Source organism: Dromaius novaehollandiae, chromosome 24, assembly GCF_036370855.1.
Source record: "Dromaius novaehollandiae isolate bDroNov1 chromosome 24, bDroNov1.hap1, whole genome shotgun sequence".
Lineage (NCBI taxonomy): Eukaryota > Metazoa > Chordata > Aves > Casuariiformes > Dromaiidae > Dromaius > Dromaius novaehollandiae.
Window position 1 is genome coordinate 8,880,916 of NC_088121.1, and position 26,706 is coordinate 8,907,621.

Genomic DNA, 26,706 nt, shown 5'->3' on the forward strand with positions numbered 1-26,706 from the left:
TATTTTCTCTTTTTGTGTTTTATTGAAAAAGAGCAGTATCTGTTGTAAAATGATTTCTTTCCCCCCAGGCACTAGATTTTGATTCAGTTACCCGGTTATCCAGACAGCAGAAAACACAAACGTAATCACCAAAAAACAACACTTTGCAGCAAAATGCTGTCCTACTCTGGCTGAATTATTGCAAGCTAGAGGTGCTCTCCTCTGCAGACAGGGGGAGGCTCCAGGCCAGCACGTACCCGAGCACAGGGGATCCCCCAAACCTCCCTTCTCTGTCCTCAACGTTTCCTAGCAGGACGCCGAGAGCCCTCATCTTATTGCTATTTCACAGGAATAACAGCATTCACGAATCACATTACTCAGGACAAACATCTCCGCAGACAAAGGCCACCAGAAGCATTGATTCTGTGTTACGGCAGGCGCAAGTTTCGTCCAGCCTCAGGGGAGCAATTCTCACATTTGGCAGGGACCTCGAAGCCCGAAAGTCATTTGCACATGAAGAAGAATCTTTTACGGAGGAAGTTGAAACAGCCCGGGATCTGCTTGTACTTGCCCTTGGCAGATACGGCGTCTGCCACCTGAGAACAGAGGACAGCGGTTGAAGAGTTGGCTGCTTTTCGCACAGCGACACAGGACAGTGAACAGGACCGTCCATCTTTATGGGGACAAGAGAGCAAGCAGCTCTTCCAAAATGAGATCGTTTTTGCCGGCAAAAATGGGGGACTTGAGAGAAACGCAGGGCAAGAGACGGTTGCAGATCAGATCTTGCAAGAGCCCCCTTGCACCCCTCCTCCCCAGAGGACGCGCTACAGGTTGGCAGGAACGTATGTACGACAAGCCTGTTCCTACCCTGCTCCCTATCAAATGCTCATCAGGGAAAAGGGCCTTCAAAGCAACCCTGCCTGTGCCGGCTACTGCTGCCTCCAGCAGATGCTTCTCTGCATGAGCCACGTGCTATAGCTGATCATGGCCCAAACTCCTTGGGTGCTGTGTGCTTGCAGACCAACAGATCTGCAGCTCTGAAGGATAATTCTCTGCATTCTTCAAATTTAACAATTTTCTCTAGCTAACAGAGCATGCTAATTGAACAATTTATTAGCACGTCGAGAAAGTGTTCCTTACACGCCACTTGCCTCACTCACCATCAGATGTGAACGCAATATTGGTACCATCACCTCAATTGCATCGAGACTTACTGTGGTGTCACAGTAGCAGCAGAAGATGCAAAACCCAAACAGAAAAAAACCCATCTATGGAGATCTCTATGTCTCAGGGACCCAGCGGGTCTTCCCTGACAGCGCTGTCTGCCTGGACGCGCAGCAGCACGTTTACTGCGGTGTCCACAGCCCTGTGTTCTGACAGCTGGGTGTGTTGAGGACAGGACAAGACGAGCTACACCTTGGTCTTAGGCAACCTTATAGCAATTTCCTAGGCAGAGATTAAAATCTCTATTTCCAGGACTAATTCTCATCAGCGAAACCTCTAAGTGATTTTTGGCAGATTGAGGGCACACATTTTCTTAATAATTAAGACCCCCTTCACTGTACCTCCAATGAGCATCTGAAAACTGAACACTCAAAATCATTACTCATTTTATAAATGTAGACCTAAACCTTGACTGAATGCAGCTCAGACTACTTCCTTTGTCATGTTTGTCTCAAAAAAAAAAAAAATATTTACCCGCAGTAACATGTTTAGCAGGTCTTCGGAATGGGCGTATTGGTCCAGCACATTGTCCAGCGTTTCCACGTACCACGAGCCACTCAATCTGTCCCTCCAAGAGACGAACCCTTAGGAGAAAGGCCGAGAAAGTTGTTTCTGCAGTCAGTCTTCTGTTCTCACCTCACTGAATTAATGAAACTCCCTGGAGCGCAATCCCCAGCAGAGACAGTCCTGTAACTCCCGCAATGGAGCATGGCTTTTTCTACTCAATTACCAAATCATCTAAAACAAGTCAAAGGCTCTTTAAGCCTCAATTGCTTCTATCTGTAAAATAATGTTAAAAACCAGCTCGCCTTCGCACAGGAGGCTCATTTGCTGTCAACAAAGGGCTACCAAACGCACAGCGAGCGTGCAGAACATCTCTGTCCTCGTAGTATGACTAATAGTGTGACTAACAGTGACTAATAGCAACACATAAAAATCACAATACAGTTCGACAGCAGCTTTCTCCTACAGACCTGCAGGTTGTTTACACCTTAACTCCCATTTCACAGGCGAGGTGGGAAAACTAAGGCACAACAAGGCAGTCCTTACACTGCCCAACACTAGGTGCAGAACTAAGAAAACAGCCCAAGCGCAAGTCTAGCACCTCTGCTTATGGCACAAATTACTCATTACCAGGCAAGTGATTCGCACGGGATACCTCACCTGGAAAAGTGGAATAGGATACCAAGATGTCACTGGGTGTGGGCAAACTGGCTACAGCATCCGGCTCGTCTGAAGCACCCGATGGAGCCTGAAAAGGAGTTGCGTCCGACTCTACGGAAACTCTACGAGCTTCATCTCCAGGTGAATCGGATTCCACTTCGAATCCTTGGTCTTTTTGCTCTGCAAAAAAGTGGCAAAAGGAAAATCCCACAAATTCATCTTACAACAAATATTCAACAGTCATACATCCTTCATTAAGAAAAAAAGGAAAGAAAAGAATCCCTCCAATGAAACAGAAAGCTTTTCTGCTCTTTGGCTGTGCTGGTTGAGTCAGAGCCATCAAGCAATCTGGCATTCACGCGAATTCCCTCAGTCTGTTCTTCCTAACTAACCTCAGGACTAAATACCTGGAACAGACAATCAGCGTGGTCAGCCTGGACATCTGCTGCGACTCCTCCCTGCCTCCTGTCCCACATCCCCTACAACACGATCAAATTGTTCCAACACACAGTATTATCCTCCCACGATTGTGTGTGTCCAACACACAGTCAGTATTATCCTCCCACGAGATTCTCATGCCCCAGTCTTTAGACTCAAATTGTGCTGGCAGTAACAATATGTGGCCGAAAATAAGAGAAGACAGCTGGAGAAAAAGACAAGGAACAGCAGAAGAACAGCATGCCAAAGCCTAACTAAATCTCAAAAACCTGCTTACCCCTACGTGGTTACTCCATTGCTTACGCTGACAGCTTAAGCACTACCAGAGCTAAAACAAAGATTCACCTCCACCACAGGCCTGGATGAAGAAGAGTTTGGGTTTTCCTCTCAGACTCGGGCAATGGGACCCATTGAAATAGTTCACAATCTTTTCAACTGGAATGGCTTTTCCATCCGTTCCATAAATCCCTCCAGGAAACTGAATATGGCTTGTCTGAAAGAGCAAAATCCAATACCTATTAATGCAACAGGACAGGTGAGTTCTGAGGGAACCAGTTTCTGATTGAGTGCTCTCTCCTCTGTCTCTTTTTAGCATAGTTAACCAGAATAAATCTCAATTCCGATATTCAAGAGAATCTGGGGACCAAATGAAGGCAAAGGGATGCCCAGGAGACATTTAAAATATATTAAATCCCAGAAATCCAAGTTCTCTTGTTATCAAACTCCTATTCTGCCCCCTCCTAAAAACTGCCCTCCTCTCCTTGTACTACAAGGCCTCCAACTTGTGATAATTGTTCTTTACTGCTACTGACGACTCCCTCATGTTACAATCAGGAAAGTCCGAGTTGGAGAAACAGGAAGGACTCGATGACTATGCTGTGAAGGTTAGTGTTAGCCCCATCTGCTATTTTGGCTGTCATTTGGTTCTGAATTATATAGCCCAACTCTGAAAGCTTACAATACTTGTGCAAAGGGTGCGAGATCCTCAGAAAGGCAATACCGGATCAGACTGAGACGGAAGAGCTTGCATTTCCTCTCACCCGGATAAGAAAATATATCTCACCGCAACATACTGCGGCAGCGAAACAACCACCCCATCAGTCAGGACAGAGCACTTGCCTCCCACCTTGCTCTGTGCGCTGCTATGGCACGCCGTGCCTTCCTGCCAGGATGCCCACGGACACAGCACTGCTTTGCCTCAATGTGCAGTCGGAGCAGCCGGGAAATAACTCCTGCCCACCCAGGCAGTCTCGGAAACAGGCACACGCTCTCCAAGCGTGCCACATCCCGCAGAGCGGGAGAAGAGGGAGAGGTGCAACAGGCCCACCTGACACCCATGGGACAGGATCACCACGAGGCAGCAGTCCAAGGCGCTGTGGTCCAGCCTTGCCAGCTTCTGCAGCTCCCAAACGATTTCCTGCGTGCAAAACATCCCGTTAAGAGTTTCCAAGCGGTACATAGGCCACGGATCACTTATCATTCGCTATCTATCATGGCTGCACTGCTCAGAAGGATCCAGCTGATCTCCCCGGACATCAGTGCACACCGTGCTCGCACGCATACTCGCTGGCTTCTCCATGCTGCTCCAGCCTGACACAAGAAAACTGGCTCTGGAGAGGAAAAGGGCTCTTCACTCCTGTTTGTTTGCACCACTTGCCCCACCTTTTAAGCCAGCAAAGCTATTCAAGTCAATAGTTGGGACAGGCAACAGGTTATTTATGCTGCTACCTGTCCAGCAGAAGTGCGATAAGATGCTCCCTAATTACGGGCAGCAAAACTCACCATTGGAGAGTCAGTTTTTGTGCAGTTCTGCTATCATTTGGCATTGGCTGCTTTACCAAAACATTTCCTTCCTCACTGCATTCTTCACAACACAGCAACATACACGTAACGGATTTATACGTGATTTATCAATTGAAGTGTGCTGTTTCTGATTCAGGGGGTGGGGACAAATAACTTTGTTTTAGTTTCAGGGGCTGTTCCGGGTCACTAACTGCCCTGCTTAAATTGAAGTAATGGATGAGTCATGTACAGACAGACAAACGAAACCCTTGGCCACATGTAAACAGAGGCTGTGTCAGAGCTATCAAATAAATACAACCTCACGGATTTCCCTATAAGTCACGTTCAGGAATCAAAACTCAGCTAGAAGGGTGAAAACTTGCACGGCTCTTTTCCCTTCTGCAATTACAGCACGAAAGAGAATCGGACGTGACGGCTGGATTATTTCTTTATGCACCGCAGGCTGGGGTTTCCAACGCGCTGTTAGCGCGGGGATACACTCCATAACGTGTTCCCATCACTTTCAGACACTCACTTCTCACCCTCTGGGCAAGCTAGACGCTGCCAGCCTCACCTGAGCTTTGAGATCCTGCCGGGTCAGGACGTTGAAGTGCAATGACTTGAAACGCTTCTCCAGTTTCTCGCAGTCTATGTTCGAGCCGGCTCGAGTCAACAGATCAGAGTCTCGACTGAAGTTGACGTTGTTGAGGATCAGGCAGTATCCGCAAGGATCCGCTTTCAAGTCATAAAGCTGGCACGGACAAGCCCACAGGAGAAATTTTAGCAGCGGCTGCATCAAACATCCTCTTGTTCAGCGCATTCCCTGGCTGATCCAGAGGAACGCAACACAAAATCGAACCAAAGTCTTTACAGTAGCTCATTTCACAGCTTTTTCACTTCTCCGAGCCCAGGGATGGATAACAGGATCTGTTCTCCACACATACATTATTATAAGCAACTGGGGAACACAAAACCTGCCAAATTGGGGACCATCGTGGCAGACAGCTGGCTGCTTCTTTACGTACAGCATCTCCAATGGCAGGTTCAGATTTTGGGGTGTTTTACAGGCATTATCAGCAAACCTCACCATAACAGCCTGGGCGGGGGGCAGGTTACTGAGGAGTCAAGAGAACAGGTAGATAAATCTCATGGAAACTCAGATTTGCCATCAGCTACAGCGCAGTAATTTGGAGAGGGTTATCCAAATGCTTGCACTGTCAGCGCCTGGAGCCCAACGCATACGCAGCCAAACTATTCACTCAACATCAGACACGAACGAGCCGCACACGGCTGGAAGATGATTCCATAAATGTGCGTCTGCGTTAGCAATACTTGCCTCGCTGCAAGCCTCCTAACGCACCAGGGCGTGCTGCACATGTCCACTTCCGTTTTCCTTATTTAATGTTTTTCAACACTGGGATTACCGAGTCAAAACACCACTTTACAGACAATAAGCATTGGGTAATTACCACTTGTCTTACTAGAAACTGTTCAAGCAAAATATTTACCTCTGTATTAGGTTGTTTGGGTTACAGCTAGTGTAAACCTAAGGAGGCTTTAGCTAATGATTGACCTGCTCCGAGCTGATCTGCCCAGTTAGAGTAGCGCCAGCCTCGGAGCACTCGTTCGGATAACGGGAAGCGAGAACCGGCAGTCACGAGCTATTTCCTGATAGTCACCCGCAGGGCAGAAACCCTTTACGTAACACGCAACGCTTGGAGCCAAATGAACCAGAAATAAACCCGGTGCTGTTCACTGGTCAGCAAGCAAATCCCCCTGCTGCGTTACCTGGGACACAAAGGGCCCAAATTTACGCCCGGCCTCCGGTTCCATCCCCGCGACAGCACAAGCCAAACTGAGCGAGCGACGGAAGAAAACAGCCACCTCATCTTTACCTGCTGTAGCTGCCTGGCAAAACCTGCTCCAGGCAGGAGCTCTGTGCTGCAGGACTTTGCTGGTTTGAATAGTGTTTTAAGCCATACTAAGCCTTTTTTGACAGTAAATGCTCTGCCCCATGAGGAAGAACACCGAAATATCTTAAATCCTTCTCCTTGTCTTTTTCATTTCTTAAACCACAAGCTCCTAAATACCTCTGTCATCTTTGAAAATAAGACCCCAAGAGGAAAGGTGACAATTAAAAAAAAACAACTTTGATATAATGAAAGATTAAAACCAAAAACACTCCACCCCCCAGAAAACCACCAGAGGACTAACCAGATCAGAGTTCCTCTTCAAGCTGTCAACAGCTGAACCTACAACACATGAAAGAGAAACGATTATTTAGCTCCCCACATTCACTGATGAGATGTTTTACCCGTTCTTCCCGGAATTAGTGTCATTGCCACGCTGTCACCTGCGACACGGCGGCTACGTGTACAAATTCCCCCCTTCCCTCCTGCCACGCGCTGGGAAGCTGCGTTTGGCTACGCGTCTCTCTGACCAGACAGGGACAGAGTCTCCGCAGCCGGAGGCTGAACCGCGGGGCCCGGCTCGCCGCAGCCGAGGACACCGCCGGTCACAGGGAGCGCGACCCGCGGCGCCCCGCCGTCACCCTGCCGTCTGCCTCTCTCGACAGGAGACCGCTCACCCCTGGCTGCTGAGGGAGGCACTCGAAATCTGTCACCCGCGTCTCGAACTGGAACGGGGACGCGCTCCAAAGCGCCTGTAATGGCACAGGACAGTCAGGTCTCACGTTCTCCCTCTTCCAATTTCATGCAAGATGTAAACGTACATGACAACCCAGGATTCCCAGGACAACCTGAATCAACCGCTTCAGGCTGAAGCTACATTTTTGCAAGGGGGTGACACGGCACCGCTTCATTTTTTCCTTTCCAACGGGTTCAATACACTAAGTTTCTCGTTACAACAGTAAGAGCTGGATCCGCAGATTCAGCGGAGCATGAGGTGGGAATAGTGAAGACATGGCAAAATCCGCTCTTGCCGAGACAGCATGGCGGTTACGAGCACAGAGGGAAGGAGAATAAAGTTCCTGCCACCGCCAGCACGTGGCTGGAGCTTAAAAGCTTCCACTGCTGGACAGCACGACTTGCTCCCAAAAACTTAGTATCATCTCTACAATCTGTGATATAACAAAAACAAGACTTCAAAGACTTCACAGATTATTAGCCAGCCCAGTGTTTTTCTACAGAAATAGGGTTTCCAGCGGCTATGTCCCATCTTGCTGTTTGTCGGGAAACCAACTGTTTCTCCGATACTCACTCCTGTTGCGCGTTTCCCTGCTTAAGCTCGGCTCAAGGGGCATCACGTCTGCGGGCTGCACCGGCGGGAGCTCACACGCTTGGCTCAGCAGGTCGGCGAGGTCGCCCTGCCCCGTGTCCCGCAGGATGGAGACGAAGATGGGAAACGCCTGCTTCCCCCGCGTCTCCAGGTCGGTGACCAGCTGCCGGGCTTGCTCCCTCCGGCTGCCGGCGCTCTGCGGAGGCAGGACGAGGCGTGTTTGTCCCGGGGGGGCCGCGCTGCCAGGCTGACCCTGTGGACCCCCAGGCCCGGGACCAAGGCAGAGGGGACGGGGAGGGACGAGGGGACAGACACCCTGCGGGATGCCAGCGAGGGGGATGGTGGGGACCCCAGGCCTGTCCCTGGGGTTGGGGGGGGGTAATGGGGATCCCCCAGGTCAATTCTGCCATTTGGGGGGGGAGCAATGGGGACCCCAGGCCTGTCCCGAAGACTGGGGGGGGGGGGCAATGGGGACCCCTGGGCCTCTCCCTGGGATTGGGGGGGGGCAATGGGGACCCACAGGCTTGACCCTGCAATTCTGGGGGGGGCAATGGGGATCCCTAGGCCTGTCCCTACGATGGGGGGGGCAATGGGGAACCCCGGGCCTGTCCCTGCGATTTTGGGAGGGGGGGCAATGGGGACCCTCCCGGGCCTGCCTCTAGGATTGGGTAGGGGGCAAGGGGGACCCCTAGGCCTCTCCCTGGGATTGGGGGGGCAATGGAGACCCCCGGGCCTGTCCCCGCGATTTGGGGGGGGGGGCAATGGGGACCCCTGTCCCTGGGAATTGGGGGGGGGCAATGGAGACCCCCGGGCCTGTCCCCGCGATTTGGGGGGGGGGGGGCAATGGGGACCCCTGTCCCTGGGATTTGGGGGGGGGGGAAATGGGGACCCCCGGGCCTGTCCCTGGGATTTGGGGGGGGGGGCAATGGGGACCCCCGGGCCTGCCCCCGGGGCTGGGGGGCCCCCGCAGCAGCGCACCTGCAGCTCCTCGAGCATGGCGCGGGTGAAGACGCCGCGCGCCTCCAGCGGGCCCCAGAGCGGCGCCACCCGCAGCGCCGCCACCAGCCGCACCCGGCAGCGCCGCAGCGCCCGCCGCCGCTCCTCCTCCATGCCGCCGCGATCCCGGAGGCCCCCGCGCCGCCGCCGCCGGAAGCCGGCCGCGCGCCGTCTCTATGGTGACGGCGGCCGGGAGGGCACGCCGGAAGCGGCGGGCGGACGGGCGCTGTGGCGCGCGCGGGGCAGCGGCCGTTGGAGGGCCGTTAACGGTCGCCGGGCCCCGTCGGCGCGGCCGCGATGGCGCCGCGGAGGCGGAGCCTCGGCTGGGTGGCGGCGCTGGGGCTGCTGCTGGCCCTGCAGGCCTCGGCCGCGGGGGACTTCGACCCCTACCGCGTCCTGGGGGTCGGCCGGAGCTCCAGCCAGGCGGAGATCAAGAAGGCCTACAAGCGCCTCGCCCGCGAGTGGTACGTGCGGCGGGGCGGCGGCTTGCTCGGGCCCCGGCCCCTGTCCCGGCCGCGTTTCCGTGTGCGAAGGCAGCTGCCGGTGGAAAGCGGGCAGGAGGCGGTCTGCGGACGGCGCCGCGCCCTCCCCGCAGCCCCCGAGCGATCCCGGAACCGAGCAGGCGACGCCGCCCTAGCTCTGGGTGCTATAACCCCCGCCCCAGCCCCATGATGGGAGGGGAAAGAGTCAAGAGCTCGGTCAGACTCCAGCGGAAACTTTAACGTATAAAATGACAAGTTTCAGGCAGGCGGCTTGATGTGTTTATACAGACCAGACATCAGCTCTGCTTCTGTGCTCTTACCCCAGGTGTCCTTAGTGATATTTAAAAGTTCTAAGGATACAGACTTGACACCCCAACAACAGCCTGGCTGCGCGGCTTCCATCGTGCTTGTCCAAGGACAAGTTGAACCCGGTGCCTTTGAAGGGAAACACGTTGGCCTCCCAAATGTCTTACCCCGCACTTCGATTGCACGTGCTGAAGAGCAGACCTGATGCGTTGTGTTAGCAGCCGGTCTCATCTACAGCTTTTACAGCCTTCTTAGTTTCGACGGAGGTGTTATCTAATGCCATGGCAGGAAATATTTTACAGGAAGAGCCTTGTAGCTGCTCTGCCCTGATGTATGTAGGGCAGCAGCTAAGGGATGCATCACTGAAGTTGATAGGGAAGGACCATGTTGCCTGATGACGAGATAAACCCTTTTCAGTCTGGCTTCAGCCATTCGTGAGGCATCTGAGTGTGGGGATGGGTTTGTGCACACACTGCTTATGTCCTCTGCAGGTCTTCGTGCATCAGTTTGCTCAGGGAGAGCGGGTGCTCTGACTAAAATATGATTTAAGCCTCGGACAGGTTAAGCAGAACATGCCACTAAAGGCCCTTACCGTCAGCATCTTGCTTAGCATTGTAGTGAGACTGACAGCTTTTGAGACTTGCTGTGTCTGCCTGTGAGAAACTGCTGACTCTGTCCTGAAAGAGAAAATAAAATACATTCTCCTTTGGTTCCGCATTTTAGGCACCCCGACAAAAATAAGGACCCAGGAGCGGAAGATAAATTCATCCAGATCAGCAAAGCCTATGAGGTAATACACTCTTCTTGCTAAACTTGTGCAGTTTTTAAGATGACAGTTAAATAACTTTTTTTAATGTGGCTTCATTCTTTCTCTGAGTATGTCTACATGGAAAAACTATTCAGCTCTATGAAGGCAGATGAGAAGAGAAGAAAGTTTTTATCTGCTTCCTTGACAGAGACCCTCCAGTTGTTGCCAGTAATCATCCCCCACCCCAGTGTAGTTTCTGTATAGCACTGCTTACTGTTCAATAACACTTTCATAATTTTCTGATGTTACAAAAGCCCCCAAGTGTTCAAGTAGACCAGTGAAAATCGCTCCAGAAAACAGCATTACTGTTCAGAAGCATGAAATTCAGGCTCTAGGAACAGTATTTGTCAGAAACTTGTACAGAGTTCTTGAATGAAATGCTCCTTTTCTTTTGATGTTTTTTTTTTTGCACTTATTTGCCATAGTGAGGCTGGAGGTGACATGACAGTTCGCTTCTCTGCAGATCAGAGGGATGGATATTCTGTAAAAGGCAGCACTTTCCCTTCTGTCCAGTCCCTTGTGCAGCTTAAGTTATTTCATAAGGGATTGATGTCATTTCAGTTTCCTCTTACTGTGATCCAGATTTTGCTTGTCAACCATTTTTACTGCTTCGCAGATTCTCTCCAATGAGGAAAAGAGGGCAAACTTTGACCGCTATGGAGATGCCGGGGAGAGCCAGGGGTACTCTCAGCATCGCCAGTTCCACCATTTCCACGAAGGCTTCTATTTTGATGAGTCCTTCTTCCACTTCCCCTTTAACTCGGAGAGGCGCGACACCTCCGATGAGAAGTATTTGCTGCATTTTTCACATTACATCAATGAAATCGTGCCAGATAGTTTCAAGAAACCTTACCTCATTAAAATAACCTCAGACTGGTGTTTCAGCTGCATCCACATTGAGCCTGTGTGGAAGGAAGTTGCTCAGGAACTGGAGGTGCTGGGTAAGAGCTAAACCTTTTAAGATGATCACACTTTCTTTGCAGAATGAGACCAGACCAAAGGTGTCTGTTGTCAGCTGCAGCAATTGCTCTCAGCTTGGGAGGACTGAGCTGAGCCACATTCCTCAGGGATTTATCAATGATCTTAATGCTTTCACATGTGTTAACAACAAAACTGATGAGGCTGGATATTAGAAATGAGGAAAAACTAGGGTTTTCTAATGACTTGTAAAGTTTTTTGCCTTTTCTGCCATCTGTACAGCTAGTGGTTTAGTGCTAAGGGCTAATCACACTACTACCTGTTTAGGCCAGCTACATACATGCTGCTTTGTTCTTTACCCTGAGCTTGGATAAGTAAAGATCCCTACAGAATATGTAATCTAATTTAAGGCTGCTATCATACAAGGCTTCAAGTGAAGTTTTAAGACCAAAGTACCATACTGGAAACACTTGGATTTCAAGGAAGTATTTTCTACCTTTCCTCCCCTCCTCAGAGGGCAACTTTTTGTTTTCTTGCAGATCTTAGCTGCATGCACTTCCGTACCACACACGGAGTCAGCAGTGGAGCAGCAGGAGGGAAAGGCATTCTAGTCCCTGCTTTCTAAGACTTTCAGCCTTGGAGTTTTAATGTAGCATGTGAAATATCCGCAGGCAGAATGGAAGAGGACAGCTTGTTCTCTCTCTCCCTTGATAAATCTAGGATTTTTAAATGCTATTTTCAAGGGATTGTAAAAGGAGGAAAGTACAGAGTTCAGAGGGACTATAGCATGAATAGCTCCCAAGCAGGGTGCCAGACAAGGGAACCTACCTTCACACTCAGAGAAGCTTTGGATCATCTGTGACCTTTAATGTGAACTTGCTTTCTGTTTGCAGGAGTGGGAATTGGAGTTGTTCATGCTGGATATGAGAGACGCCTCGCCCATCACCTCGGTGCACATAGCACACCATCAATCCTAGGACTGATTAATGGGAAAATAACATTCTTCCACAATGCTGTTGTTCGAGAAAACCTGCGGCAATTTGTGGAGAATCTTCTGCCAGGGAATCTCGTAGAAAAGGTACACGCTAGTAAGAGTATCACATGATGATTTTGTTACTTGTTTGCTGAATATTCGGGTCCCTTTAGCTGTTTTGGCAGCTAGTCTGTTGAATCAGCGTCACAAATATGAGAAGGCACAACTGAAGTGATTTGCATTTGGGGCACTGAGATGTTTTGAGAGGGAAATAATTACAGCTACAACCGGTTTTGAGGCGGTTGCACAACAGGGCTTCGTAACACTTCACAGATTTGTGAAAAGGCTCTCAGCATACCAGGGTTGCCCCTAAGCCCAAATGCTCTGTCTGCTGCTCTCCCAGCTGCAGCACCCCACAGCAATGAGAGCTGCAAGAAAGTTGTCCCTTCCTCACGTGTGGGGTTGTAACCCAGTGGGTGTTCACTCACGCCTGTTCAGCCTTAGGCTTAGTACAGCCCTTGAAACCTAGATGCAAGCTGCACACTTGACCTAGGTTAAGAATACTCTGCTGTGCCTTACAGACTTGCTAGGTTTCTCTTCCCTTCTCATTCATTTGGGTTTCATCCAGCACATTAAGGACCCCTTACAAACTCTTAAGCATTATCATCTGTTGTGCCAGAATTCACTGATAAGACCTCTTGTTTGTTTCGACAAGTTTTGAATCGGACCTTTGAAAGTGGAGCTGGGAGCGCTAGCCCTTTTCAAGCAGTTAGAGAGAAAACAATCTTTGTGATAAAAGAGCCCTGCAGTTCGGCCTTACTCAGTTATTTTTGGTAGAGTCCCACAGCACCCCCACCCCACCCCACCCCCATTCAGGGTGATGTAGCAGGGTCAGTCCCCAGAGCACTCCCACCTGCCTGTCCTCTGCCAGGAATGGTATTCGCCTCACCTTGATTTTCCTTTGGGTCTTCAGTGATGGCTGCCATTCCCCAAAGGAGGTAAAACTGCCATCTTGTGTTGCATCACATCACATCTCTCCTGGTATTCAGGTTCTAACCCGAAAAGGGAGGCTCGGCCATCCCAAACCATGACTTTTTTTAACCTCCAACAGCTAGAACTCCTCAAAAAAGAGAGCTGGCAAGCAGCCCCTCTCACCTGTTGGCCTATCCGTGGGCTGTGATCTCCCTTTTATCTCCTCCCTCCAGCTCCAAAAGCTATTACAGCTGAAACAGAGCAGGTTTGATTGAGCCCAAAGGTGCCCGTTAACCCTTGTTTTTCCAGTGCAGAACTTGTATAGCCCAGTGAACAGCTGTTATGAGAGTGAATGTGGCATCAACATTGACTTGAAACAGCACTGACAGAGGATGGACTAATTAGTAGAGTGGGTGCGGGTTGAGGCTGATTTTTCCATGAATCTCCTGAGTCAAAAAAGCAAAGGTTCTTGGTATACCTGTGACCACTTAAAAGAAAAATCCACAGTCAGTTTTCTGTGACACCCGGAGAGCTTTCTCAAACTCAGTTATGATTCAGACACCTAATTATACAGCAGTGTATGTGTTTGACTGTTCTGAGGCTGAAGCTAATGCTCTGATTCTGTTGAAAGATTACAGATAAAAACTACGTCCATTTTCTGTCTAACTGGAAGAAAGAAAATAAGCCCCATGTCCTTTTATTTGATCACATGCCACTTGTGCCATTATTATACAAGGTAATGTGGTTTCTATCTCTGGCTTTTTGACTTACTAATAAATCCACCTGTTCTAAAAGAGGACGTAATATTGCTGGGAGTAGAGGTTGGGTGGTGCCTCCAAGTAGTATTGATCAGTTTAAGGAGAGCAAATTAATTTGCACTCTTGGGAAACGGCATGGTCAGATGACTGACTTTGCTGAGGGAAGACCACTCCAGATTTGACCCTGAGATTGTTTCTCTGTCTTGTCACCGATGTATCCTTAGTGGAAGTAAAGGTGTGGGCGGGTTTTGGAGTTAGTGGCGGAAGAGGGATGTACTAGCCTTTATTTGTAACGAGAGAATTTTGCAGCAGATCTTGTTTGAGTTATTGGAAAGCCTGTTTCCAAAGAAACGCCTGCTTCAATGCAAAATGTCAGGTTGTAACATAAAGGTGTGAATCCATTGAGGCTTTCTGTATGATGACTAAGAACATGCAAACTGTGTAATTCAGCTAGGGAAAGGAATGGATTTCACCTTTTACAATGCATGCGCAGTGACATTTAAGCAGTGGGAGGTGTTCCTGCAGCAAAGGAGAAGTAGTTACCACAGGCGCTTGGGGAGGGAAATGTTGTTTGATCTGTAATGTAAACACGCACCGCACTGGTGCTTTCTTCCCCTCTAGCTGACTGCCTTTGCGTACAGAGATTACTTGTCCTTTGGTTATGTGTACGTTGGACTCAGAGGGACCGAAGAGTTGTCCAGTCAGTACAACATCAATGTTTATACTCCTACCATGATGGTCTTCAAGGAGCAGATCGACAAGCCCGCGGATGTCGTGCAGGTATTGCTCTGAGCTCTGTCTGAGAACTTTATATAAAGTGGACAGAGAGGCTCTTCTGACTGGGTTTTTTGTCAGAAGCTGGTCAGTGGAGCAGTCCAAAGGAGCCATCCGTCATTCGCAGCAGAAACTTGGGCTCTAGCAAAGGTGGTGAGCAAACACTGGGAGAGAAGGTAGTTCTGTAGGCCTCGGTTATGGTGTCTGACCTCTTGTGGAGGATAACTGCAGGTAACTTTTTGTGTCAGAATCTCAAAATGTCTCAGGGTTCTTCTGTGAGCACGGTGATAGCTGACAGCCTTCTCTCAGCTTCGGAGGAGAGTTTTAGAACAGCTCTACTCGAGGGGTTCTCCTTGTCCTGCTCAGTAGTGATCTCCGCTTTCTTTGTCCTCTCTAGGCAAGAGACATGAAGAAGCAGCTCATTGACGACTTCCTTTCCCAGAATAAGTTCCTCATGGCAGCCAGGCTCACCAACCAGAAGCTGTTCCAGGAGCTGTGTCCTGTGAAGAAATCTCATCGTCAGCGAAAGTAAGGCTCCTTGGATTAATAGTTTAATAGTTTATGCGCTTTTACTAGGCATATCCTGGGAGAGAGTGCATATTACAGGTAGAAGGGATGAGGAAGGGGTGCCAAATTGGAAAGGTGATCGCACAGAAGGCAGAAAATGACCAGTTAGGTTTTCTGGCTGTTCGGGATGGGTTCTGGCTAGCAGAAAGATGATTTTCTCTAATGTCTAGAATGGCTCTTAATCCTCCGTTTTATTGTGTTGGCTAGGCACTGTGTGGTCTTACTTACTGGAGAAGGTGATAAGTTCGCTGAGACTTACGAGGCATTTTTGACTTTTGCTGTGGCCAACACAAAAGACACCCTGAGGTTTGTGCATATCTATAATGAGCGTCAGCCAGAGTTTGCAGATGCCTTGCTGAGGGACGAGGAGAAGTATCGGGGAAAATCGGCCGTGAGTACTGCCTTTTTCTTCTTCTGCTTCTCATCTGTCATTGAGACTTACATCACTCTATGTTAGCTGCTTGTTTGGTTTACTTTGAAAATGCTTCCTCTTAGTTATGAGTGGGTCCTAAAGAAGTCATTGCTTAGATTTTTAGGCTTGTTATTTTTTCTACCACTACAGGCTTCTCTTTCAAAAATACTCTTACTAAAGAGTGGTTGTATCTTAATCTTACTCCTATTTCTGAACAGTGATTTGAAACATAAAATCTTTCTTGAAAAAAGTACCTTCTTCTCTGAGCTCTGCGCTGTTATTGGCTTGTCCAGGTGGTCATTTTGGAAAGGCGCAATAATGCAGGGAAAGTTGCCTATAAAACCTTGGAGGAGGCCTGGCAAGGCAACAGAGAAGATAACTTCATCCTTCTGGATCTTCTGGATCAGCTGAGGACAGACCCTGGTCTTCTCTCATCAGACACTGTCCTGACAGACTTGAACGATGAACTTGCTCCCGTAAGTGCGTTGCATTTCCAGATGCCTAATGACTGCATTACTTTCTTGGACAGTTGCATAGTGGTCATCAGCTGAAATTATTTATATTTTAAAATACTGAGGCAGGACTCTTAAAGTTTCCTCATTCATGGAAGGGAGAGTTCTTGGCACACTCTGACGCTCATTTGTGCGCAGGGTACCGACTTGGGGGTGAAGGTCCTATCAATGCTGTGGATAGCAGTTTTGTCATTGACTCTTTTTTTTTTTTCTTTTTTTTTCTCCATCTTAACAGATGTTCCTTATCCGATGGTTTTACTCCATGCTGGATTACATCTCAGACTGCTGGGACAGTTTGTTTCATAATAACTGGTACGGAGTGGATGTTAACTAGTGCTGATATACAGGAGGATTGCTGTTGTTTTGTGCAGATGCATGACAGACCCAGGTTCATACTAAGAGGATTTAAGAACATATCAAAATACACAGGGGCCTGTATTCTCTTGAGATTAAGGTGAAGAGCAGTAATACCGTAGTGTCATTAACTTCTGCTTCACCTTCTGGGTACTTTGGCATTGAAGTTTAGGTCAGTCATATGCCCGTAGACTTTCCACTTCTGAAAATACACCAGCCCTACAGATCATTGTTTTTCACTTTTTCCTCTTAGTGTTATTTTCGAGTATATCCATTCTTCTTCTTCCTCTTTTGGGTGTGAGTCAGACCGTGCCCAAAATCCTGATGATGTTTAAGGCCCCAGAAAATGAGCCAAGTTTCTAGAGAAACTGCATGGTATTATTTGAGGTAGAAAGGAACTGAAATCCACACAGAAATTGTGCAACAGAGAACTGATTGCTGTTTGCAAATCTTCTCTCAGGCGAGAAATGATGCCCCTGCTATCCTTGCTCTTCTCTGCACTCTTCATTCTTTTTGGCACCGTTATTGTTCAGGCTTTCAGGTAAGTGCACGCCAAAACGTCCCGGGGATCTTACAGTCCAGCCAATAGCATCTGAATTCAAACCTGCCCTTTAAACAAAAAATAATATTCCTTTGCAGTGACTCAAGCGATGCAAGAGATTCTCCTCCGCCTGAGAAAGAAGAAACAGCCGCAAAGACTGAGAAGAACGACGCAAGCTTCAGCAAAGAGAGTAACAGGTTACCTTCTAACGTCTCCACATGTATTTTCTGCTGAAGTATTGTTTGGGGGCCATGCATGAAGGGTGAGAGTGGATATTAGGTGGATAGTAGAGAATGACCAGAGTTGTGTGGACATAGCGTAGTCATTACAAGGGGCAGTATGTGGATGGAAAGGCAGGAAAGAGTGGTGTTTAGCCAGGACCCAGGTTAGCAAGGATGTGGGTGCAGAAACGTACTTATTAAGTGTTTGTGTCCCACTGGCACAGGAGAGAAAGCAGCTAGTCTGAGCTAGGCCTTGGACTCGGAGAGTCCAGGGAAAGCTGTGACTTTTTAAGACGAGTCTCTTTCCACCCAGCTACTCTTCCATCTCTTGTAAAAAATTATTCCTCCCCTCTGTGCCAACCCCCTACAAGCTTGTGTGCTTGTCCTAGACTGTCATTCCTTGACGGACTGACAAAGGACTGACTGACCTGTTGAGGAAGACCCAACTCCAGCCTTTGCAGGTTTGGTTGTCTTTAACTACACAGCGTAGGGATGAATCAGTCTGAGGGAGGGATGAGTTATTGTTTGGTGTTCCTCTGCACTGGGTTACTGTGGTTTTTGTGTTCCCCTTTCACTCAGTCATTGTTTCGTTGCAGCAGGATTCCCAAAAAGGGCTTTGTCGAGGTCACCGAGCTGACGGACATTAACTACAACAGTAACTTGGTTCGCCTGAGGCCAGGTCACATGAACGTGGTCCTGATCCTTTCCAACGCTACCAAAACCACTCTCCTCCAGAAGTTTGCCCTGGAAGTCTACACATTCACAGGGTAGGTTGGGGCCTTTTTCCAGGCTTCTGTTACTCTTTTAACAACCTGTGTAATGCTACTCGGATGAAAGTCTGGGAGTGGTTTTAGCTTGGTTGCCAGGAGGGAACATTTCTAGCGAGTGAAGCAGACCCTGCACTTGTTAGCTGCAATGAGCAGCCAAAAACTGAGTGACCGACAGTGACACACTCCCTTTCCTGGCTGTACTCGGTGAAGGCAGCAGGAATGGCACTGCTGCCGCTTCCGCTGTACCTGTATTTCGCCAAATATAGAGTATGACAGTGCTGCACGCTAGGAAATTGCCACCTGTGCTGAACTCAGTTAAAAGGAGCTCTGGAAACACAGCTTTGCATCTGCCCTTGTTCACAAACGCTTACCTGTCCTGTAGGAATCCAGCCTGGCCTGGGAGAGGTGCTAATCCCGCTTCCCCTGTGTTCTTCCCCCAGGAGCAGCTCCCTTCATTTCTCCTTCCTCAGCCTGGACAAGCACCGAGAGTGGCTGGAGTACCTGCTCGAGTTCGCGCAGGACGCGGCCCCCATCCCAAATCAGTACGACAAGCACTTCCTGGAGCGTGACTACACGGGCTACGTCCTAGCTCTGAACGGCCACAAGAAATACTTCTGCCTCTTCAAGCCGCACAGAGCAGGGGATGAGGGGGGAACGCTAGGAGCGGGCGAGGATTACGATTCCTCGCTACATACAGAAGGCAGAGGGAAATCCTCCTGCAGCCCAGGCTCTAGATCAATTAAAAACAAATTACACAAATTGTCCTTTTGGATGGAACGCCTCCTAGAGGGCTCCTTACAGAGGTTCTATATCCCCTCGTGGCCTGCACTAGACTGAGGGATTTTAAAGAGATTCTAACACACAGACTTTTTATGGAGATGACAAGGGACAGTTCTTTCCAGGAATAAACGAACAATCACAACAAATGGACCTTAGGTTTTAGATGAACTCTCCTAGGGCCAGCGAATAGAAATATCTCCCCACGTCTCAAACCTAGGAGTGCAGCGAAGCGCACTGAAAGTCCCTCTACCAAATTCTTCTCGCATTTGGATGCTGTACTGTCAAAGACAAAAGAAGCCCGTTTCCCCTTCTTGTCCTGCCACATCTGCTTCCCGAGTCACCTCTGTTCCATCTCACCTTGGCTGACAAAAACCTGCGACGTCTCCGCTGCGGTGACTCTGTCCGGACCGAACGTAGCCTGTTACGCAGGTCAGGGCGCGGTTTCTCTCCCTTTCCCCGTGCTTAGCCCACGGTGCATGGTGTGACACTGGCGAGACCCTACGGACCCTCCCAGGCTCTGCAGTTCTGAAAGGCCTCCTAATTCTTACTTATCGGCTTTCCCTGTGGTAAGTGACCTAGAGTATGGTCGGGAGTATCTCCCTCGTAGCAAAAACCTGTAGCTGGAACTTACCCGTGGTGCGGTCTAGTAGGTGATCTGCATGTTTCATGCTCCTTGTGTAATAGCTCCATGTGCAGCTTCACCAGCTCAACCATAACCAGGGAGGGAAGGGGTTTTGCACAGCCCTAAATACTGTCAAGGTGTTGAGCCATCTAAATGTCACGTCCTTTTTCAGATGCCTTTCTGCTTCTGTCAATTTTAGACTATGTATCTTAGAGCCATAACTTTAACTGTGTCCTCAGATTGTAGGCATAAGCTGCTATGAGCCAGTAGATGTGTAAAAGAAACTTAAAATAGCTGCTAGGGAGTCAGTTTGGACTCCTTTCAAACAACATTACATCTGTAGTACAAACCAACCTTTCTTTGTATCAAGGAACTTAATTTTTCAATGATTGTATTCTTGAAACGTTGCCCCAGAAGTGCTGTATCATCAGACCGTCTTTTATGTGTGAAGCTAGTTTTGTTTTAGGCGTGGGTTTAAGATGCTTGGTTTCAGCATCTCAGCTGTTTCATTTTTGCCACAAACCTTTGTTTCTGAACATGCAGGCTGCCTCGTTTTGCTTTGTTTTTAAACACTTTGTCCGCGCAAGGTTAGAACAGTTGTAGGGGGAAAGGGTGGCCTCCTGTACGGGTGGCAAGCAGCAGACTTGCAGCTGCTTTCTGCTCTTCGACTAATAAAGCGAAGCAGAAGGGTTTCTTGTCCCAGCCAGGACTGTAATCCTGGGGCGCTTCTACTTCCTTGTCACTGCTCCTGCGGAGACACCATTTCCTTAGCTGCTATGTCTCTGTGCGAAGCTCTTCCAAGCATTCTGTGCAGGAACCCAAGTCTTCTGCAAGAGTAAGTTGTTGCTGAGCTACATGACTGCCAAATTATGAAATTCTCTTCTGGGTGGACTTTACATGAGGGCTCTGAACCTTATTGTAAAGCACTTTTCAAGCACGCGGTGTTAATTACAAGCTCACTCTACCCTTGCCTTCTTATTTACCGTCTTACCCGAGCAGCTAGTTATTATGGATAAATACACCCTTCTCCGAAATACCTGCTGACCCCAGCTGAGATCCAGGAACGCTCAAGTCATTGTACTGCCCAAATTACCCAGTTGCTCTCAAAATCCTGGCTTGTTGCATTCCTCCCCGTGCTGGGAGCAGATTGGCATGCTTCAACCGCTAACGGATCTCTCACCACCACCACCATGTACAACGTACTTATAAATAAAGGCTAAGATAACTACCGACGGCCCTTACGTGAGGTTCCTTAAATTTAGCTCAGCGGACTCTGGGCTGCAGCTTTTGTTGCTGTGTGAAAGGAGCCCTAAGATAATGGCAGGGGAGAAGAGGACTTCTCCTGGCTAAGGCTACCCACTGAATGAGGACAACGAGGCACGCGCGTATTGCTGAAATTTGGGGGGGGAGGGAGGTGAAACGTTGGCCTGGCTTTGCTAGACTTTATTTCATTTGGTTTGAACAATCCCCATAGCGCTCTTGTGCTTTCCCCAAAGCTTGCTTTGTAGGACATGGCTAAAATAAGGCCGTAGCTGAGTGGAAAACCACCAAATTGAAGACTCCACATAACTTTTAGATGTTTGTAAAAGCAAGAAACTATTCTTTGGTAGCGAGTGAGGATCAGCAGAGACCCATCTGCTGTCCCTTCAGCTTATGAGGAACCAGGAGAAAACTCAGCGCTCAAAGAAGTGCCTCGTTGTGCCACAGCAAGGGAACTCACCCTGCCCAGAGTAAGAAGATGACGCCTTATGGCCTTCAAAATGCAATTTATCTGGTGCACAGCTGTTGGAGCCGTTTCTTTTTTAGCCCAGTGAACTTCCCTTTTAGACTGAGCTCTGCTCAAGAAACACTCGCAGCAATCCACTCTTGCCAGTTGTGGCTGGATGGGACTCTAGCTCCCATTCAGTCGTGACTGCTGGTGTAACTGTGACCTTCGCTGGTCTTAACCAGGTCAGGCTAATGCAGCCGTAGAAGTGCAGCACCCTCGTAGCACTGTTTTATGAAAAAATTTCTTTCCTGGGCTGAAGCGAATGGCAAACTGTTCCAAAGCCATCAGTTTCGCTAGCTGTGCCGTCCGTCACGCGGCATTGGGGGCTTTATTTGTCGTAAAAGCATGGTCAGAGGCCCTTCAGCTGCTGCTTACGCCTGAGATCTCGCCACCCTCTCCCGGCAGTTGCAAGCCATGAACCCCCGATAATTTTCTAACCTGCCGCCTTCAGCGGTGCTCAACCCATTATCATAATACATCATCGTGAAACGCACTTGCTATTCTGTTATGCACATGGCGGTTCGTAATCCAAAGAGTGAGGAAATTCAGTCCTAATGCACTATCCTGTTGAAAACCAAGCAAACACGCACGCACGACTTAGAAGCTGAAACAAAACATCCTTACAGCAAAGGGATACAGGCCTGGAGTCTGCAGGTTGTACCAAAACTCTTCCCTTTACGGAGGGTGGTGGGCAGCAGCCTGCCGCGGCTGGCTGACTCCACTCTCCCGTTCACTGAAAGCCTGCCAGGAACTAATACGCTAACGCAGCCTGAGAAATGGGACTGAAAACAAGGTACATATTTTGCACTTTTGATACCGGGAGGGGGGGGAATTAACTTATTTGGCAAACTTGTCTTTTTTTATTTTTGTTTTTGTATTTGTGAACAGGCACTGATGTCATTTTGTTTTAAGACTATTACAGATTTGCAACCAAAATAAACTATTTTAACGTGTGATGAGGTGGCTTTGTGTTTTAATGTACAACCTGATAATAGCTCAGCGCGAGTTTGGAAACCCAGGGCCTGTTAAGCTCCTCCTTGAACATGAGCAGTTGGTTGAGGGAAGGGCCTGGTTATCCCCATCGGGAAAATAGGCTGCTACGTTTATTAAACTACCGCTCTGCTCTCTTAAGGATCACGCCTGGGGTTCCTGAACCCTGCAGAGCCGGAACGCGAAGGCCCCAGGCGATGCAGCACACGGGCTCAAGCCATCGCTTTGTGTGAGCTGAACTAGATCCGCTCACCTTGATCCTCACCCCCGACTCGGAGGTAACACTGCCATCCTTGTCGCTTAAACACGCACCCAAGATTTTTCCCTTCCGCAACACAGAGCTCTCACAGAACACATTTGCTACCCTGTGTCAGCTGTCCTGCTTCTGCGTCTGCTCTTAATGGGAAAAACCTTTTACTGGTGGCAGTTGCGTAAAGCTCGTACACGAGCACTGGCTGCTGGGTGAGTAATTCAGATGGAGAAAGCAGAGGCAAAGTGCCATTAGCCATTTTTTTTCCCGTACCGAGCAAACTCAAAACCACCCTGCTGACACCAGAAAATGGGTTGTTCAAACCCATCTGCTACCTACAGCGTATAAGCTTGAAATTACTTTTTCTAGTGGTAAACGACATTTATTCCTTACTGCAAAGTGCTTGTTAACTGCACCTGGCTGTGGAGGGCAGGATGTTGAAGACCGACCACCTTGACCAAGTTCCATCGGCGCATCTTTGTCCGTTGTTTTACCACGACGGGTCGCAAAGAAGCGCTGGGTGAGGCAGCAACTGCCCTTACACGGTTTTCACTTTGGGAAGAACGCACAGCATTTCGAAGAGCAGATTTGCCCCCAGGAGGGCTGTGTTACCTGCAAAAAGAAGAAGAAAGAAGAAAAAAAGCGACGCTTCAGCCAGTTACGTTGCTGGTGGGCATTTCTGGCATCCCCTCCGGCATCCCTCACACTGGCTGAGCTCCCCAAGGGTTTCCCCGCGCCCGGAGAAACACCTCGCAGCGGCCGCTTTGCATTTCCCTAAAAATCCTCCCAACGCAGCTCAGTCCTGGTGAGCGCTTCCCGCTGCCCCCACCAGCAACGGGGCTTTTGACGCTAGACGGCATCGCCCCGAAACAGCAGCTCGGGGCGCCGTCCCCTGCCAGCGGCTCGCACCCGGACTCACCGGAGGCGTCGTACACGGGCGCCACTTCGACGAGGTCGCATCCCACGATGTTCAGGCCTTTGCAGCCACGGATTATCTCCAAAGCCTGGGGAGGAAACCGACTTGGGGTCAAGAAACGTATTCGATGCAGCAAACTGGTCCCTTTACATCGTCAAAGCGAACCCTGCGATGACACAGCCTGTATGGACCGAATTATATCGGTGCAGTATTTTCTTTCCCGAGTATCTCTAGGCTTTTCTCCGTCCTCTGCCTCCCTTCAACGGGAGCAAGGTCACCCTTCCCTGCGGAAGCGAAGCCACCTCTCTGCTTACCTGGGCAGGCGTGAGCCCAGCAATCTCGGGCGTCCCGGTCCCCGGGGCATACGCGGGGTCGAGGCCGTCAATGTCGAAACTGATGTACACGGGCTTGTCCCCCATCTGCTTCCTCACCTCCTCCATCAGCGGCGCCAGCGACTTCAGCCAGCACTCTTCGGCGGGGACGACGCGGAAACCCTGCGCGGAGGCAGACGCCCCACGTCACCGCCCCGAGAGCGCCCCGCCGCAGCCGCCAGCGGAGCGGGAGCCGCGGAGGCCGGCGCCCGCCTGCCGCCCGCGTTACCTGCTCCCGGCTGTACTGGTATGGGTCGGGGGCGTAGGAGGAGCCCCGGAGGCCGATCTGCACCACGCGCCGGCGGTCCAGCAGCCCTTCCTCCACGCAGCGCCGGAACGGCGTCCCGTGGCAGATGCGCTCGCCCAGGGCCGCGGCGCCCGTGTCGGCGTGAGCGTCCACGTGCACCAGCCCCACGGGGCCGTGCCTGGCCGCGGCAGGGCGTTAGCGCGACCCCGGCGCAAGTTCAAAGCCCCAACGCCGCCTCGTTCCCCTTAAGATCCCCTCACTGCCTCTTAGGAGCTGCCATGTTACTAATATTGAGGCTCAAGAAGGTAACGAGCAGTTCGCGGGCCGAGCTACTTTCCTTATTCCGCGTTTTCACGGCGGAGACTTACTTTTCCGCCACGGCCTGCAGGATCGGGTACGTTATGGTGTGATCTCCACCTGCAATGGGACAGGGAAGAGGCGGCGCGCGTTGCTCAGCCCCTGCTAACAAGGCTGTTTTTGCCCCGTGTTTGTAGGGTAAAGCAGGGCACCGAGAGCACGTTTCCAACCAGATTTGAGTTTGCAGGAGCCGCGGAGCTGGCGCGGGGCCTTACCCAGGGTGAGGGGCACGCAGCCGGAGGCCACTATCTGGCCGTAGCGCTCGCGGATGCGCCGGCAGCTGTCGGGCAGGTTGTAGAGGTTCACGTTCACGTCGCCGACATCGGCGACCAGCAGGGAATCGAAGGGGGCGGCTCCGGTGCTGGAGTTGTAGCGCCGCAGCATCACCGACTCGGCCCGGATGTGGCGAGGACCGAACCTAGGGAGAGATCGAGCCCCGGCATTGCCGGGAGCAAACTCCTGCGGGAGCCGCCACGGAGGAAGAGCCACCGGCTCCCCTCCGGCCGCGGCAGGTGCTCACCTGGCCCCCGGCCGGTTGGACGTGCCGGTGTCCAGGGGGACACCGATAAAAGCCGCGTCCAGCCCCTCCGCCGAGGCCTGGACGGGTAGTTTCAGCATGGAGCAGACCCCCGCGGGCCGGGCCACGAACTCGGCGCTGGGCGGGATGTTGAAGCCGGAGCCCGAGAGACAGCGGCGAGGGGCCCCGCTCCCGAGGCCCCCGGCGTCGGGGAGAGCCGCGGGCCCGAGGAGGGAGCCGGCGCTGCCACGGCAGGGCCACGGCACGCGGCAAGCGGCCCGCAGCAGGCGCTTCATGCTGCCCCCTCGCTCCAGCACCGCGGCTCAGGCTCGGCTGCCGCCGCCGGGCAGAGCGCCAGCCGCCTCCGAGGGCTCAAAGTGCGGACGGGCAGATGGACGGCCTCCCCCGGCGAGGAGCCAAACTCCGGCTTGGCCTTCGCATCCCCCTCCCTGCCCCCATCTTCCTCATCTCCTCCTTTTCCCAAAAAAACACTGGAAAGTGACACCTGGGAGCAAGGGGCTTCACCTCAAACCGGCTTTTTGGGGCTGTTTAGCAATCGCTGTAACAGACTAAGAGCGACGTGCCGGAAAACCGTCAGGTTTTGCCACCTTAGGCATCTTCAGAAAGTAAAGCGGCGTTTGTTACATTAACAGCACATTTTTAAACTGGGCTTTAAGAAAAGCATCCAGGATGGTGAAGAGTCACAAAAATGTCCCATCAAACAAAAAAACACAGCAAAACAAGCAAAACCCATCTAACCTTGGCAAAACCGCAGCCAGGCAAAACAAAGGCAAACGAGAAACAGTAACAGGAATGTTAAAACACGGGGCGGTGCAGGGGGACTGGTATTTCAGGCTATTTTAAGGCCTCGGTAGATGAAATGAGATACTTTCAAGGGTGAGGAAGTTTCCAGTGCCTGGAGTTAACGCAGCAAACGCGTGCAAAGCAGCAAAGTCCAAACCCCACGTTGCGTAATAACGGCACGCTTGAGATCGGGGACACCTTGAGTGTGTTCGCACGGGAAAGCCTGTTCCACCCAATTTGTTTTTATGTTAAGTACGTCTATATTCCAGGTCTTGCACTCCAGTTACGAGAAGAGCATGTAAACAAGCAGGAGCTGTGCCTTGCTCCGCTGATCAGCTCTTGCTGACTCAGAGAAAAAAGAAAACCGGAGAGGTCAGAGTCGAGTTTTACCAGAAAAGCGACAGTATTTGCTCTTCGAAAAGCAGCTCCAGGGGCAGCGAAGGTTTCGACTCTGCAGCTCTGCTGCAGCTTCCAGCTGCCCCTCATGCGAGGTTACTTCTCAGCTCTTTCCCTACGTACCTGGGCGTCAAAGCGTGGCCCTGCTGATTACGGTTCCTGAAACCTTTCCTGTAAAGAACTCATTTTCCGTGGTTTTCCAGGCTCTGCGCTCTTGGCCGATCCTTGTTTACAGCCCCGCTCGCGTGCTACGGTCACACAGTGTTTCTAAAATTAGGAATAAGGTTACAATGAGGTGGCTGCTTATTATGCAGGCAACTGACTTCCTAGCGTGTCTGCTAGGACAACACACGGCTACAGCGTGTCTCAGCTGCTACACCGTGAAAGTAACAGGGCTGTTCCTTGGTGGGTTGTTTTACACCACTGAACCAGCAATGTGTGAGATCTTGACAGCACGTTACGGTGTGACGATTCGCTCGGTGATAGCAGCCATCTGACGC

General features: G+C 50.5%; 3 protein-coding genes across 5 annotated transcripts; 1 reads left to right on the plus strand and 2 right to left on the minus strand.

The window, feature by feature from the left end:
- CASP9 (caspase 9) lies at positions 1–8,985 on the minus strand. Of its 2 annotated transcripts, XM_064497086.1 has the most exons (10): positions 8,803–8,985; positions 7,807–8,020; positions 7,175–7,249; positions 6,802–6,839; positions 5,162–5,338; positions 4,133–4,222; positions 3,151–3,298; positions 2,368–2,547; positions 1,678–1,787; positions 1–575 (listed from the first exon to the last, which is right to left on the minus strand). In XM_064497086.1, the coding sequence occupies exons 1-10, from the start codon at positions 8,932–8,934 to the stop codon at positions 483–485; spliced, it is 1,257 nt and encodes a 418-aa protein (XP_064353156.1). In that variant the 5' UTR covers positions 8,935–8,985; the 3' UTR covers positions 1–482. The 2 variants fall into 2 exon arrangements, with proteins under 2 accessions (XP_064353156.1, XP_064353157.1); XM_064497087.1 differs by lacking the exon at positions 7,175–7,249.
- Positions 8,973–22,314, plus strand: DNAJC16 (DnaJ heat shock protein family (Hsp40) member C16). 2 transcript variants are annotated; one of them, XM_026109047.2, is made up of 14 exons: positions 8,973–9,284; positions 10,332–10,398; positions 11,033–11,357; positions 12,228–12,412; positions 13,911–14,015; positions 14,659–14,817; positions 15,209–15,339; positions 15,586–15,769; positions 16,084–16,266; positions 16,538–16,614; positions 17,117–17,197; positions 17,296–17,394; positions 18,015–18,185; positions 18,629–22,314. In XM_026109047.2, the coding sequence occupies exons 1-14, from the start codon at positions 9,118–9,120 to the stop codon at positions 19,023–19,025; spliced, it is 2,331 nt and encodes a 776-aa protein (XP_025964832.2). In that variant the 5' UTR covers positions 8,973–9,117; the 3' UTR covers positions 19,026–22,314. The 2 variants fall into 2 exon arrangements, with proteins under 2 accessions (XP_025964832.2, XP_064353154.1); XM_064497084.1 differs by having other exon boundaries at positions 18,018–18,185.
- Positions 22,310–25,378, minus strand: AGMAT (agmatinase (putative)). Its single transcript, XM_026109021.2, has 7 exons — positions 25,010–25,378; positions 24,705–24,907; positions 24,501–24,549; positions 24,115–24,310; positions 23,829–24,008; positions 23,518–23,602; positions 22,310–23,210 (listed from the first exon to the last, which is right to left on the minus strand). The coding sequence occupies exons 1-7, from the start codon at positions 25,300–25,302 to the stop codon at positions 23,137–23,139; spliced, it is 1,080 nt and encodes a 359-aa protein (XP_025964806.2). The 5' UTR covers positions 25,303–25,378; the 3' UTR covers positions 22,310–23,136.
- Between the last annotated feature and the right edge of the window lie 1,328 nt (positions 25,379–26,706).